The 17,470-nt window shown below is 40.1% G+C and overlaps 1 protein-coding gene across 1 annotated transcript in view; it reads left to right on the top strand.

Annotated features, from left to right (window-relative positions):
• The window catches only part of LOC112258112 (gamma-aminobutyric acid receptor subunit beta-2), an 86,189-nt gene extending 83,362 nt beyond the window's left edge, over positions 1 to 2,827 (top strand). Inside the window, exon 10 of the mRNA XM_024432233.2 lies at positions 674 to 2,827. Within this exon, the coding sequence (XP_024288001.1) occupies positions 674 to 1,024 (351 nt within the window). The 3' untranslated portion in view covers positions 1,025 to 2,827. The remainder of the gene's footprint in view (positions 1 to 673) is intronic.
• The last annotated feature ends 14,643 nt before the right edge of the window (positions 2,828 to 17,470 follow it).

Raw genomic sequence — 17,470 nt, 5'->3', positions numbered from 1 at the left:
AGCTGGGCAAAGGGCAACAAGCTGCGGCCGCAGCAAGGTTCCGCCGCCTGAACCCCCCGATAGGGGGCAAGAAGGGCCAGACAACTTAGGTTGCAGCACTAGCGGCAGAGGAGTATTGTGTACGTGCCCTATCCAGCCTCTTTCGTGTTCAACGTGACCCTCTCTCTCCTTACGCGAGCGATGACATAGACTGACCAGATGAATCCAGGTGAAAGCTATGATCACTTCTTGATGTCACTTGTTAAATCCACTTCAATCAGTATAGATGAAGATGAGGAGAGGTTAAATAAGGGTTTTTAATCCTTGAGACATGGATTGTATATGTGTGCCATTCTTAGGTGAATTGGGTTAGACAAAAGATTAAGTGCCTTTGAACGGGTATGGTAGTAGGTGCCAGGTGCACTGGTTTGAGTGTGTCAAGAACTGCAATGCTGCTTGGTTTTTCACGCTTAACAGTTTACTGTTTGGTCCACCACCCAAAGGACATCCAGACAACACGACACAACTGTGGGAAGCATTGGAACATCTAAAATCTATGAATAAAACTTCTGAGAACAGTGACATTTTACACACACATGATTGTACCCATAAGCAATCATTTCTGATGAAAAACAAAACTTGGTGGATATAGCATTTTGTAACTTAACTCTTTGTATCATTTCTCACCTTTTAGATGGACCCACATGAAAACATTCTACTGGGCACAATAGAAATTAAGAATGAGATGGGAGCGTCGGAGCTGACCCTTGGTCTCAGTGACCCCAGGAGCACAATGTTAACTTATGACAGCTCCACCCTGCAGTACCGCAAAGCAGGGCTGCAGGCCAGGCACAACTTTGGACGCAACACTCTGGAGCGGCATGTAACTCAGAAGAAGAGCCGGCTACGGAGGCGTGCTTCCCAGCTGAAGATTAACATTCCCGACTTAACTGATGTAAACTCTATCGACAAGTGGTCGAGAATGATCTTCCCCACTGTATTTTCCTTGTTCAACATTATCTATTGGCTCTACTACGTTAACTAAATGGACTTCAGCAAGGCAGAACAAAACAAACAGCAAAAAATGTTGCTTGTTTTTCTCTGAATTGGTATTTTGCTGTTTGTTCTTGCAACACAAGACTGAATTACTGAAACAAAATCAGGACCGATTCCATTTGAGCTTGGAACACCTGAATTGCTGGCTAACACATGAAAACCTTAGAGGAGAGAAAGATTCAGAACATATATGGTGCCTGTACCAGAGTTTTTGTTTATAATTTAGATTATTTAGTGAATATAGTATTTTATCATTTTAAAGTGTTTGTTTGCATATATTTTTGTTTTATTTGTACAATCTATATTTAATTTGTTGCCAAAACATAGTTAGAAATATTAATGATATATTGATTTTAAAATGACTCACAGACCACAAAGACATTCCTTAATACAGCTACAAGCACATTCAGGTCAATCTTTTCTAAGGTGTATTCATTCAAAGAGACAGATGTGATGTTATTTATCCTACAATTGATTTTGTCTTTATATTGTGAAGTTTCCATTTTCATAGTATTGCTATATGAAGTCATAGCATGAGGGTTTTATGATGAACCAACCTTTTCTACGTTGATATAGTTGACAAATCATAAGCTTTCTTTTAAGCATTATTTCAATTCTAAGAAAACATTTGATATTTCAAACAACAGAAACTTAACATCATTCCAAACCTTGACCGAAGAAACTAGAAGTTCAAGCGTATAGACGATTCACATTGAATGCTATAGCACACCGTACAGAGAAATGTATCACTAAGTGTATCAAATGTATCACTTGATTGATAAAATGTCAAGCCCCCTGTCAACTGAGAGGTTGAATATATTGCAAAAAAAGGGGGACAGAAGAAGAGAGAGAGACTGAGAAAGAGAATGCTGCATTAGTCATCAATGCAGTTCACGAGTCAGTGATACAGGGATAGATGCTGTGTGTGATCAAAGGTATCTTGGAGATAGATACACAAATGTGTATCTTAATATTGTCCTTTGTCCATTTTAGTCCTTTGTTCACATATCCTTAAGATTACAGGATACAATGATGCATTTGTTCATGCTTGCTCTTCATATAGATATACAGAAACACACATTGGCTCTAGTTTGTTAATAAGAAACATCCGATAGCATCAGACATGTCATTCCTAGTCCTAATGACTGATGACATTGAGCCAGCAGTTAAGGCGTCTATCATGGGCATTTTGTGATGCATCACAAACCACTCTTTTCTATCACAATGATGTGTAAATATCTCCTGTAAATGATTGATTGTTTAAAAAGGAATGATATCATAGTTCCAGAGAGGATCCATCCAGCATTTGTCCAAGACATAATTCACTTCAGGAAGCTGGAAGGGTTTGCATGACGGTTTTGAGCAACTCCACTAAATATACATTGTCATGACTGCCATTACTAACATCCAGGTTTCGATATTAACATACAAAAGAACATATACGAAAGAGAGAAAAGCCTGCTCCTGCAAGCTGGTAAGACAAACGAGAATACATAAAAGCACAATACTGCTCCAAATCTCAATTGAAAAGGGACTGTCCTCTTTTATTTTAAAGATATGTTTCTTTTTTGGTTGTCAGTGCATTCCATTACTTTACTTTTCTGACAAATCATTACCATAAGTATACTGTAACAATACTACTTTTCCTTCAATTTTTACCTTAATGGTGATACTCCATAAAGAATCACGCCTAGGTATAGCATTGCCAGTAGTAGAATCAGCATTCAACATACAGTGTATTCAGACACCTTGACTTTTTCAACATTTTATTATGTTACAGCATCATTCTAAAATGGATTAAATCGTTTTCCCCAGCTCATCTACACATAATACCCCATAATGACAAAGCAAAAACTGTTTTTTTATAAAATGTTTGAAATTTATTACAAATAAAAAACTGAAATCACATTTAGATAAATATTCCTTACCCTTTACTCGGTACTTTGTGGAAGCCTTGAGTCTTCTTGGGTATTACGTTACAAGCTTGGCACACCTGTATTTAGGGAATTTCTCCTATTCTTCTCTGCAGATCTACTCATGCTCTGTCAGGTTGGATTGCACAGCTATTTTCAGGTCTCTCCAGAGATGTTCGTCCAGGTTCTGGCTGGGCCACTCAAGGACATGCATAGACTTGTCTCAAAGCCACTCCTGCTTTGTCTTGGCTGTGTGCTTAGGGTCGTTGATCTCTCTGTACTTTGCTCTGTTCATCATTCCCTCGATCCTGACTAGTCTCCCATTCCCTGCTGCTGAAACACATCCCCACAGCAAGATGTTGCCACCACCATGCTTCACCGTAGGGATGGTACAAGGTTTCTTCCAGATGTGACTCTTGGCATTCAGGCCAAAGAGTTCAATCTTTGTTTCATCAGACCAGAGAATCTTGTTTCTCATGTTCAAAGTCCTTTAGGTGCCTTTTGGCAAACCCCAAGCGGGCTGTCATGTGCCTTTTACTGAGGAGTGGGTTCCTTCTGGCCACTCTACATAAAGACCTGATTGGTGGAGTGCTGCAGAGATGGTTGTCCTTCTGGAAGGTTCTCCCATCTCCACGGAGAAACTCTGGAGCTCTGTCAGAGTGACCATCGGGTCTTTGTCACCTCCCTGACCAAGGCCCTTCTCCCCCGATTGCTCAGTTTGGCCGGTCGGCCAGCTCTAGGAAGAGTCTTGGTGGTTGCAAACTTCTTCCATTTAAGAATGATGTAGGCCACTGTTCTTGAAGACATTTTTTGATAGCCTTCCCCAGATCTGTGCCTAAACACGATCCTGTCTCTGAGCTCTACGGAGCCCAATTCCGTCGACCTCATGGCTTGGGTTTTGCTCTGACATGCGTTGTCAACTGTGGGACCTTTTATATAGACAGGTGTGTGCCTTTCCAAATAATTTCCAATCAATTGAATTTACCGCAGTTGGATTCCAATCAAGTTGTAGAAACATCTCAAGGATGATAAATGGAAACAGGATGCACCTGAGCTCGATTTCGAGCCTCATAGCAAAGGGTCTGTATACTTACGTAAATAATCCATTTCTATTTTTTATTATTAATACATTTGCAAACATTTCTAGAAACCTGTTTTCGCTTTGTCATTATGGGGTTTTGCTTGTAGATTGATGATACGTTTTTTTTGTCAATTCATTTTAGAATAAGGCTGTAACGTAACAAATTGTGGAAAAAGTCAAGGGGTCTGAATACTTTCCAAATGCACTGTAAATTAAGAAACTTCAAACATTTTTGACACCAAAACACAAAATACTGTAATAATACTCCTTTCCTGTCTGTTTGTTTAACTTATTAGTGAAACCCCGTGAAGAACTGTACACGTTGGAATTCCCATATTTGACCACTGTCTTTATAAAACAACATTTTTCACAAACCGATACAAAAGCCATAGTGGCTGTATAGTAGGTGTTCCAAAATAACTTGGCACTCCCTCCAAACAGAGATAGTTTCAAGGATTAGACTAGACCATTACAATTTCTCTCTTATGCTCCTTGGAATAGTAATGGAAACAAAAACAGGGATAAATGCACAAATATTATAAATTATTTATCTTAGTGATTTCTGATCATTTTAGTGTTTGATGAACCCTAGATGATCGGTAACAATAAAATATGTCCATGAACATTTGTATTATCCTTAAATGCAGATGTAGTGACTTCACCTCAAGTTCAATTGCGTATGTTTTCAACATCATTGATATTCACAAAATATGTCATATTGCATTGCATCTACATGCTTTACATCTACATGCTCTTTTCTCAATGCTGTCAACTTGTGTCCAGTTCCTTGCTTTTGATTAGGTCCTCTAACACGGGGGTTCCCAAAATGGTGTCCGCAGCCAGATATTTTTTATTTTAGTTTTTTTATGAATATTGCTAACAACAACAGATTAAACATGTTTTGGCCAAGAGAGTCGTGGAATACATTTAGAGGTTGTAATATAGTACAATACTATGTCATTCTATTAATCTATAACATACAGTATATTCTTAACCATGGGCAAAATGGGTCTGGGATGCTCACAGGGATAATGGTATCCACAATACTCCACCAATTATCCAATGTTCAACTCAATACTAGTTTTGAACATAAATTAATTGCATTTTCTATCTAATTATGTACAATTGTATAGATTGGCAGCTTAAAAACGGCAACATTTTCTCTTCGATGCCAAGTGGGCCTGTTTTTTCACCGGGCCTGAGACTTGGTTCGTCCAGCCATGCACTGCAGACATCATAGCAAAACACCTTGTACAGTTTGCTACAGGAAGAAAAGAATCTTGCAGCAACAGGAAATGCAAATTATTATGTGGATTATAATTAATAAAAACATGTGTAGGGGTAGATTTTGTCCGGGCAAGTCAAGTCTGACATTTCAAAGTGGAAATTACAAACTTTAGATGCCTTTTTAAAAGTACACTATACCTTTTTTACAAGTACGCTACAAGTTTGCATTTCCTTCTTTGCAGGAAAATTCTCAGCAACAAAAGATTGATCAAATTAAGATCCTACATCTGTATGCTATTTTTATTGCACTCAAGTTTCTGATTGTTTTTTTTAAACCTTTATTTAACTTGGCACATTCTTACTTGCAATGACGGACTACCCTGGCCAAACCCAGACAATGCTGGGCCAATTGTGCACCGACCTATGGGACTTCCAATCACAGCCAGATGAGATACAGCCTGGATTTGAACCAGAGACTGTAGTGATGTCTCTTACACTGAGATGCAGTGCCTTAGACCACTGTGCCACTCAGGAAGTTTGAGTGGATTATGAGGGGATCCCTGATTAATTTCCTATCATGAAAGGGGTCCCGAGCCCATAAAGTTTAACCCCTGCTCTTATACTTACTTTCCCACAATCCAAACAAAGGTTGCCACCACAGTGAAGTTTTGACTGAATACTCCCCTAACCATGCATATTAACTATGGCTATTTAACCTAATCTACATCTATATGATGGCTGGTTATTTTTGCTATTTGTCCTTTTTACTTATCATCGCAATATTGTGTTTGTGTAAAGCACATGACCATTCACCAATTTGCTAATATATTCTCATATGACCATGCATTTCTTTTCTTTCAAACTTCATCCACTTTATGATGTTATCAGAGAATCTACATATACATTTGTAGATGCTTAAATATGATTTATATGTAAATTGCTCTACAAAAATATCTTGATATTGGTGTTGTACAGTTTTCACAGAGTTGGGGTAGGGCTTAAAATACTGTGTTCCAAAACCTGTTTCTAGGTGTACGTATAAAATAATATGTTAGTAAACATCATTTGGAGCCTAATATTCCTGTAGATATTTGCAGATTTCTTAAGAAAATACTAAAATACATTTTTACTTCCTGATTTGTACTTTACTGTAAGATGATTGCAAAGCAATTCCATGGTTTCAGCTGATGTGACAACAATAATGTAAATATTTTGAAGAGTACCATTCGATCACTTAGTAAAACATACATGATTTGTTTTCAATATGCTCCAAATCACTCAAATCACAATTTCTTTAGTTTTGCCAAATTTAAAGCATTATCAAAGGCAAGAATGTAGTTGTTATTCTTTTGCAGCACATGCCTGAGCTAGCTGTAACATGTAAGCACGAGTATAAGCATTTCTAGTTCCGCTGATCAGAAAGACATAACAAATACTGTACATATGCACACATACACACAAACTCACATGCTCACACGCGCGCACACACACACACACACACACACACACACACACACACACACACACACACACACACACACACACACACACACACACACACACACACACACACAAAGACACATACGTACATGTACCCCTCACACACACATGCACACAGGTCAAGTGAAAAGCTAGAGTTAAGTCACCCATCTCAGGTCCGCACAACTCTAACTAACCAGTTCACTACTGAAGTGCTACAGACCCGTCTTAATCTGCCCAGTGATGCTACAGTACAACTGTTTGTAGTATATTATAAATGTATGTATGTGTGTGTTTCCGTCTGAGAGTGTGTGCACGTATGTCAGCCAGTGGGATGTTTTGAAAGCACATCTCTAACTGGCAAAATGTCTGCTTCATAAAATGGCTTCACTTTGAAATACGTGTTTGTACCTCACAGCGCATTTGCTTTCATATATTTTTATATTTGTAAACTCCTATAAAAAAGTTTCCTCTTGGTGAATGATACGGAAGAAGTGACGTCAGAGCCTAAATTATCCATCTTGGTGACAGTGTGCTTGCGCACACTCACAGATGAAGCTTTAGCCTCCTGCCCTGCCCTAGGCGGTCCCTCTATTGTCACTCCAGAGAGCAGCAACCCCTCCCTCTTCGTGCCACTCACAAAGAGCATCTCCAGAACAAGATCTGTACTGAAACCTATGAATGATCTGTTTTTAATACACATGGAGAGAAAAAAAACATTGTCAATAAATATTGTATATAGTTCTGAATCTATGAATCCACATCTTTATTGTCTGCTGTTGAGAGTAATCTATGACGGTGTCCATGCTTCTTTGTCTTCTCTGCAGGTTTCCGATCATATTCCTGTTTTTCATCCATCAATCTAGAATCAAGCTTCTGTCGGTGTCAGTACTGTGTCCTGTTTTGTGATATACCGTGTGAAGTTGTGGTATGGTATTGCACATTTGAGTCATGCATATGTAACAGTATAGACTTTACGTCCGTCCCCTCGCCCCGACCTGGGCGCAAACCAGGGACGCTCTGCACAGGTCAACAGTCACCCTCGAGGGCATCGTTACCCATCGCTCCACAAAAGCCGCGGCCCTTGCAGAGCAAGGGGAACCACTACTTCAAGGTCTCAGAGCAAGTGACGTCACCGATTGAAACGCCACTAGCGCGCACCACCGCTAACTAGCTAGCCATTTCACATCTGCTACACATATATGCATCCAGACAAAGGACGGTAGATGCACACTTGATTGTTTGATGAAACGATTCCTTTGAAACCCTATAGAACCAGTCTACATGCCTTTATCATGTTACTGTATGTGAGCTTTCTACCTTTTGCCCTTTACCTGCCTAAACTACACACACACACACACACACACACCCTTTAACATAAAATGTAATGTTGAGGCTAAACATACTCAGCCTCTATAGATGCAACTGTAGACATGTGAATAGTTTGGAATCGAGGTTTAATATCAGTACCCAAAGTGTAGTGTTTTACCTCACATTCCTACATGTAGAAATTTGAGTAGTGTGTTTTTCATCTTCTGGGAAACCGGTCTTAAATAGCTTTTGTAACTTTCCTCTTTAAGGATGAATTATTTAACACTAGAAAAGCCGGGCCACAAGTGCCCCCCTTCGATCCCTTGGGCATTCATTTTGACTCAAACATTCTAACATATATATAATAAATATATTTTATATATATATATATATATGCTATCGGGAAAATGATCCTTTGGTTGTGATATGAAGGTCTTGGGAATATTGAAAAATAGTCATTTCAAAGAACACAATAGTATTTTCATTCGTTGGTGTTACTGTAGGCTACCTGTTGCCACGTGCTCTCACGTGTGGAGCGCATAGAACAGTGGGAATTCTTGGGAAAGTTCTATTTTGCAATAGAGCTCATCTCTTCAATTTTGAGAGATATTTGGTAATTGTAAGGGTTTTGGAAACCTCCGAATCTACTCTTTCTGATAGAACACTCACCATGTTCTCTTAAAACTGCATGTAGCACAAATGATGCTTGTGACATCGAAATCCCTACAACATACGTGTGTTAAACAGACTTATTTAGGATAAGTCAAGGACAGAAGGGGGCCAATACGCAGAGAATGTATACGTGTATATGCGAAAACCTGAAAGTAGTACTTGTAGCTACTGTAGTAGCCTAGTCGAGGATGCATCAATGCAATATTGGCACACAGCATTTTGTTACAGACCAACAGATCAAAAGTAAACCTTGAATTTATAGGTTTAACATATCTATCTTGTGGCCAGGGTGGACCTACTGCAAGAAATGTCATTGGTTGGCGGATATAAAGTCTAAGATCTTTGATAGGGCTGATGATGCAGAATTTTGTTCCAGGAAATAATCACTGTCATCTGGTGAGGTTAGCATAGGGCTAACGTGTGCCAGGTTATCTGACGGGACCAACTACACAGCCAGGTCACCCATGATACAAGTCAGTATTCGATGTCCATCCATGTCTGAGGACATCGGGAGTTGACATGGAAACCTGCCAGTAGGGGCAACAGTGAATTCTGTTACCTTGAAGAAGATTTGGGTTTTGCTAAAGTACAGTGGAGAGAGATGGCGGATGAGCATAAAAGCATAAGCATCTGCCTCTGACTTCAACGATTGCAAGTTTGAATCCAGTAATAGAAAGTTGTTTTTGATATTTTTTATTTTAAGCCTATCCTAAACCTTAACCCTTACCTTAACCATTTGAGGTTAAATCAAATCCAAATCAAATCAAATCAAATTTTATTTGTCACATACACATGGTTAGCAGATGTTAATGCAAGTGTAGCGAAATGCTTGTGCTTCCAGTTCCGACAATGCAGTAATAACCAACAAGTAATCTAACTAACAATTCCAAAACTACTGTCTTATACACAGTGTAAGGGGATAAAGAATATGTACATAAGGATATATGAATGAGTGATGGTACAGAGCAGCATAGGCAAGATACAGTAGCTGATATCGAGTACAGTATATACATATGAGATGAGTATGTAAACAAAGTGGCATAGTTAAAGTGGCTAGTGATACATGTATTACATAAGGATGCAGTCGATGATATAGAGTACAGTATATACGTATGCATATGAGATGAATAATGTAGGGTATGTAAACATTATATAAGGTAGCATTGTTTAAAGTGGCTAGTGATATATTTACATCATTTCCCATCAATTCCCATTATTAAAGTGGCTGGAGTTGAGTCAGTGTCAGTGTCAGTGTGTTGGCAGCAGCCACTCAATGTTAGTGGTGGCTGTTTAACAGTCTGATGGCCTTGAGATAGAAGCTGTTTTTCAGTCTCTCGGTCCCAGCTTTGATGCACCTGTACTGACCTCGCCTTCTGGATGATAGCGGGGTGAACAGGCAGTGGCTCGGGTGGTTGATGTCCTTGATGATCTTTATGGCCTTCCTGTAACATCGGGTGGTGTAGGTGTCCTGAACTTAACCATACTGTAACCTTAAAAATGTGGAGATAATGCGTAAACGTATCCTTACATTTGACATTTTGGAACAACTTCAACATTTGACATTTTAGAAACATGAATGAACGTCTAATTCTGAAGTGAGACTGTGAGAACTAGAAGCAGCTACAATGTACCTTTCTATCACGTGCAAGTAAAGCAATGATTTAAATAGTCTGATGCACATTTGAAATTGAAACTGTTTCAAATGTTTGCAGGTAAGGCCTCCAAGTGTTACTTTCTATTCATGGGAGTGATTAGAAGCAGTTTGACGATGTGCGTGATTTATGTTTCTCTGGAAACACTCAAGGAATCAAAGTCTGAACCTTACCCAATGACTGGAGACTAACAGAATGATTAAACCCATCATGACATTGCTTTACATCTCCAACTTACCTCCAAGAGAAAAACATATTTGATAAAGAACCATGTTTAGAATCTCAAACCGATCTTGATTAATTCAAGTGCAGATTAAAGCAGACACATGAGTTAATTAGAGCTAAATATGGTTCTGTATCAAATATGTTTTTCTGTTGGAGGTAAGTTAGAAATGTATACAATATCATGATGGGTTTAATCATTCTGTATGGAAAAAGAAAACTGTTTTTCCAGAGCTTGATCATGGGAAGTATGTACAGTATTTTATGTCAACATGCTCTATCCCAGCTGGTGAACCAGAAATCCCCCACAGAACCCGTTCACACCTAATGGCAACAGGGAGACAGCATTTCAGTCTGAATGGAAAAATGATGTAGCCACAGAGTTTATGGATTTTTCCGGATGCACTTGAAGGTGTAGTGGTCCGGAAGCCTAAGGGGACTTTGTAGTATTTTGTTAGAATGCAATAAAAAAAGTTGGAACGGTGCTGGCTGTACATTCAAACCTGACTGGAGAGGGTAACCTTTGACATGAAAAACCTCAAAACCTTTTCCTGCCTTTTGAGGATCAGATCAGCCTCCTTTCTAATGGGTTAGTATAGTGATGCTCCAGAGCTTTTGTATAATTTCAGCCAGGAGTTTTGAAAGCAGAGCCAAAACGGTTCCCCGGAAATTGTGCACAATTGTGTTCTACGTCATCAATTTCGTATGTTAGGAATTCCAATTCGTACAATATGTTACGAATTTGTAAGTTCATAGGATCCCAAACTGCATCTTTAAGTAACTATAGATGTAACAGTCACCATGTTACATTCTCACCAGTGGTATAGAACACCATTAGGAAAAAATGTAGGTGACACCCACACGTAAATGTAACATCAAATCAAAATCAAATAAAATGTTATTGGTCACATACACATGGTTAGCAGATGCTATTACAAGTGTAGCGAAATGCTTGTGCTTCTAGTTACGACAGTGCAGCAGTATCTAACAAGTAATCTAATAATTCCCCAACATCTACCTAATACACACAAATCTAAGTAAGGGGATGGAATAAGACTATGTACATATAAATATATGGATGAGCAATGACCGAGTGCTATAGACAAGCTACAATAGATGGTATAAAATACAATATATACATGTGGGATGAGTAATGCAACATATGTAAACATTATTATTAAAGTGGCATTAATAAAGTGACTAGTGATCCATTTATTAAAGTGGCCAATGAATTCAAGGCTGTATGTAGGCAGCAGCCTCTCTGTGTTAGTGACGGCTGTTTAACAGTCTGATGGCCTTGAGATAGAAGCTATTTTTCAGTGTTTTTTGTAGCTTTTAATGCCATGGAAGTAATTAATATATATACATTTTTAAGAGGATATAGGAATATTGGTATTAAAAACTTAAGTTATTCCGTCTGCCTGGAGTTGGAGATCATAGCAGTGAGTCCTGAGGGGTGTAACTCAACATAACCTTGTCAATTTGCTTTGGTAAAACATGTCAAATAGGCCAGATGTGTTGTAGCAGTTCAACCCGTGAGAACCTTCTGAGACCCTTGCACTTATGCCAATCATTTCACAACCTCTCACTGCCTTTTTATATTCAGAAATACATCCCAATCCAAACTTTGCATCTGAAACAGTTTTCACACCCCAACAAATCCTATTTTATCTTTGGAGCTTGGCCCCGGTGAAAGACATATGTGATGAGTGCACAATAACAGTGCAAGATGGCACCGGGGAGAAATGGAGAGGAGGAGAGGGGATGTGGAGATCTGCTGGAAGAGTGCTTTTTGGTCCAGACGGCGATTCCCGGATGAGGGGAGACCCATGTGCGTTCCATTTCTGGGGCCCAGGCAGCTTAGTTAGTTGTGTTCAGTAGAGCACTCCTAATTGAGCATTCTGCCGTAGCATTCCGATGTAGCATTTTCCGGAACTCCCGTTGACTTAGATTGCATAAATACATTCATGTCTGATTTAATAATATTAACACCTTGTATCCATCTGAACCTGAGCAGGGCTTTCTGCACCCGACATAGTGTATGTTTGGAGAGTTTCTGTTCTCAGATCTAGGGTATCATCCTATCTAATCATGGCTTGATCGTATTATCATGTCTCATCAATTTATCTGAAGGCCATAAACAAAGCTAAATTGCTTGGAACTCACTAAGGCTATGCGAGGAAAGGTTACTGGCGGCTTGGATGTTGTTGGCTCATGTTTGTGTATCTTTTCCAGTGAAACTTACACTAAAACTGGAGATCACGAAGCACTACCATTGCTAAAGAGGTCTCTCTCCTGTCAGACAGATCAAAGACTCATGGTGTTATGTGTCCTAGTGTCATGATGACACTACACTGGGACTGATGTGAATACCTTATCTGCCCTCGCCGTCAGCTGAAACTTTGCCATGTCCCATTTGACATGTAGATGGGTTTCTTGAGAAGGAACGAACAACGACATGAGTCATGACACCCATTCGTGGGCAGGTTTGGCAGGGCCACAAAGGAACAGCAGGAGAGCTGATGACGAGCATGGTCTCCTGTGCTGCTCATCACCCACAGCCCATGGCTCCCGATTACTGTACTGAGCGTTTCAGATTACACATACAATGTGAACAAGGTTTGCTGGGCCCAGATAACATATAGAAGATATTGTTGCAGGGTGACTCACTCACAACAAGGACACTTACTATTTTCATGAAAGGAGTCATCTGGAGGATGGACACACACTGGGAAGAGGAGGCAGCTTTACCCTTGTGTGTGTGTGTGACTGTGTGTGGCATGCTATAGTAATACCTGTTTAGTAGCATGTCTGATATGTGGTCTGCTTGGCCCCCACTGACCCAAGGCAAAGCCTGCTTTACTGCTTTTTAAAGACTCCCTCCAGGAGAAACTGTTTCTCAAATGGCACCACATTTCCTATATACTGCACTACTTTTGACCAGAGCCCTATAGGCCCTGGTTAAAATTGGTACAATATTGGTACACTATAATATGGGGAATGGTGGTATATTATATAGAGAATATAGTGCAATTTTGGTCGCAACTATAGTGCAATGCAATAGACAAAAAAATAAGAACTAATGTCACACCACGACACTTATCTCTGATGTAGGTGGCAGGTCATAATCAATGGAAAATCAAAGGTTTTTTTTGGTAACAGTGCAAAAAGCTCTGTCTTTTTCCCCGAAATAATGAAGATTCTGATTAGAGCACAGATACTTTCAGCCAGAACATTATCTGGTGCTGGGGTTATTACCCAGATACTGACATTTACAGCAGAAACATGACCTCAACTGGATCAACTGGACTTACAAGTGCCATTGTAAGATATGACTGTATATTGTGATGGAAAATGTTAAGTTTGTGTTTGTCTAATAACCAATTTGGGGCGGCAGGGTAGCCTAGTGTTTAGAGCGTTGGACTAGTAACCGGAAGGTTGCAAGTTCAAAAACCCGAGCTGACAAGGTACAAATCTGTCATTCTGCCCCTGAACAGGCAGTTAACCCACTGTTCCTAGGCTGTCATTGAAAATAAGAATTTGTTCTTAATTGCCTAGTTAAATTAAGGTAAAAATATGAAATAAAATAAAAATTCTGTGTTCATGCAAGTGACATATTGAACGAATCCTCACTATCAGTATCTGCAATTTGGCAGTAGGCCCAGTTGCAAGGTCTCAGCTTGGAGAGAAGAAGCCTCGTGAGGTATGTGTGTGTGTGTGTGTGAGTGTGTGGCACCCCGGGTGAAGATTGTTCAAATAACCAGATGATATTATATAAGTGATCATCAGTGCATCATGGAGACAGTAGCCCTCAACTGCCTCCTAATGAGGTGTGGAACCACCTTAGTCACATTGCTGTGGAGGGAGGTGTCACATTGTGTAGAGCAGGCTGCAATGTGCAGGCAGATCACGTTTCCTCCCACTAGTGAGAAAATCAAAGGTTTCTCACATATGTTGTAACTCCAGCATAGCAACAGTGGCTTGAAGACCGAGAGAAATGTGATGAATATTTCTCTCTCTCTCTCTCTCTCTCTCTCTCTCTCTCTCTCTCTCATTTTCTCTATCTGTCTCAGATTCTCTCACTTGTTCCTCCTCTCTCTCATTCTCTTTCTCCTTCTCTCTCTCTCTCTCTCTCTCTCTCTCTCGCTCTCTCTGCTCCTTTGTTTCATCACATTTTTGTCTGACGGATTTCTCCTATTTTCTACCTTCAGTGGAAATTCAGCAGCTGCAGTCTCCAACGTTACCACATGCAGTGACACGTGTCTGCGCTGTATGGAGTTGGTCTACAGGGGTCTACAGGGGCTGCCATTCCTCTCCCTTAGGCTTCTCATCTGCACACCGAAGGTCTAGAACAATGAGATGCACAAGGGTTCAATTTCTGCCTCCACAATCGTGGAAGCAAATCTAACTTGAATGGCCATTCCGCCTTGGCATACTGTATGAGCTTGTGCTGCAAGGTCATATACAGTTGTGGATCTTGTGCATGGATGACAGAATACAAAGGCAGAGACGAAATTCCATTGATGAAGAATGTATCGGTTCAGCCACTGGAAGATAGAAGTTAGAATAATGACATAGGGATGCTAAGGTGATACGAAAAAGACAAACAAGGGAGAAATATTAGTATGTGTGCGTGCGTACGTCCATTCACACGTGTGTGTAATAGAGAGTGATGGGGTGGAGGGCTTGATATCATCCTCTGCAAGGCATTTGACTGTGGCACCGCCCATGTTGCACAGTGTGTGTGTGTGTGTGTGTGTGTGTGTGTGTGTGTGTGTGCTTCTTCACAATTCTCAAACCATGCTCTTGTCTGTTGAATAATAGATAGGATTTTCACTTGCCTGGCTAGCTGTGTCTCAACTAGTGATTTAGGGCTTCACAAAGCTTTGTGAACTCACCACATGGAAAAGGAAAGTCACTTTCTATGCTGTCAACGGTTACTACAATAGATATGTACAGTTTATGTAGTATTACATGTCCCTCGTGTGTTTGTTTTTTAACTAAAAAAGCAATGTATATAATTGCACAGTACGTTGAAATACAATACAATCTTTCCTCACTGTTACATATTCCATTCCAGGAAATTCCCAATCTAAAGTTTAGTCAAATATCAGTGCGGTAACAAGTGATGGACTGGACTTAGTCAGTGACTTACAGTATCTCTTGGGAGGTGAAGATTAAATCCAATGTTTCCAGGTTAGTCGAGGCATACACAGTTTGAGTAATGTGTCGGTTGAAAGGTGTTTAACAGGCCAATCTGAGGGATGTAAATGGAGCGTTCACTCAAACACCCTATGACATCCATCTGCCTGACACACTCAGCAATTACACTATTGAACTCTCTACACGGCTGTTTTCCTTCCAAGGCTGAGGGAACCTTTCAACCCACTGCAACTCCAGGGAATACTCCTCATGGCCAAAGAACAAAAGAACCACACAATAGATAGTAAGGGGCGACAAACTCAATATACACTGAACAAAAATAGAAACGCAAAGTGTTGGTCCCATTTTTAATGAGCTGATATAAAAGATCCCAGACATTTTCCATACACACAAACAGCTTATTTCTCCCAAAGTTGTGCACAAATTTGTTAACATCCATGTTAGTGAGCATTTCTCCTTTGGCAAGACAATCCGTCCACCTGACAGGTGTATCGTAGTAAGAAGCTGATTAAACAGCATGATCAATACACTTGTGCTGGGAACTATAAAAGCCCACAATGTGCAGTTTTGTCACACAACACAATGCCACAGAAGTCTCAAGTTTTGAGGGATCATGCAATTGGCATGCTGACTGCAGGATTGTCCTCCAGAGCTGTTGCCAGATAATTGAATGTTCATTTCTCTACCAACATCGTTTTCCGGGGAGCTGAACATTTCCCAGTTCTTCCATGGCCTACATACTCACCAGACACGTCACCCATTGAGCATGTTTGGGATGCTCTGGATTGACGTGTATGACAACGTGTTCCAGTTCTTACCAATATCCAGCAGCTTTGCACAGCCATTGAAGAGTGGCACAACATTCCACAGGCCACAATCAACAGCCAATTATATGTGAAGGAGATGTGTTGTGCTAAATGAGGCAAATGGTGGTCATACCAGATACTAACTGGTTTTCTGATCCACGCCCCAACCGTTTTTTTCATAGAATCTGGAAACAGATGCATATCAGTCTCCCTTAATGGTAGATTATTCTGTCACGATGGTAAAAATTATCTCAGGAGACAGGTGCAGGAATGCGTAATAGTTTTTTAAAATTGTGCCCAAATTACGGGGACGAAGACCAAACAAACATGTAACAAAACACAGGCTAGAAACCCAAAACAAAAGAGCGAGGAGTACTTTGAATAAATAACACACGTGCACAATGATTATCACACGGGACAAGGCCCGTAATCATCTGCGCAATACACAAGGGCACAAAAGCCCAAAACACACAGCACAGGTACTCACACACACCAAAGGACATTGTAACAATAATTGACAGCCCAATGGAAACCAAAGGGCACACTTACACAAGTACTAATCTGTGGGAATAGGGGACAGGTGTGCGTAATGAAAGTTCCGGAGGGATCTGTGACAGCTGTGACTATTTTTTGCTCATTTTGACAGCAAAGAAATATAAAACATTTTCAGTGTGGCCTTCCGGATCTCAATGAAGACCGAGTGCGGCCTCCGGGGCAAATGTATTTTGACAGATGATGTAGATGATTTTTGCCTGAGGTATCTGCTTGTTCTGGTGGATAGGAGAGATGTACTGATTAAGTACAGATTATGAAGCACGATCAGCACAAGAGAAAAACAGGTTTAGTCATCCAACCTATGTATTTGCATTTATAGCACACTTCAAGGCATTAACAGCACATTTACATTCA

The sequence above is a fragment of the Oncorhynchus tshawytscha genome, linkage group LG09 (genome assembly GCF_018296145.1).
Source record: "Oncorhynchus tshawytscha isolate Ot180627B linkage group LG09, Otsh_v2.0, whole genome shotgun sequence".
Classification (NCBI taxonomy): Eukaryota; Metazoa; Chordata; class Actinopteri; order Salmoniformes; family Salmonidae; genus Oncorhynchus; species Oncorhynchus tshawytscha.
The sequence above is the reverse complement of the archived record's forward strand: the minus strand, read 5'-3'. Positions and strand labels throughout refer to the sequence as shown.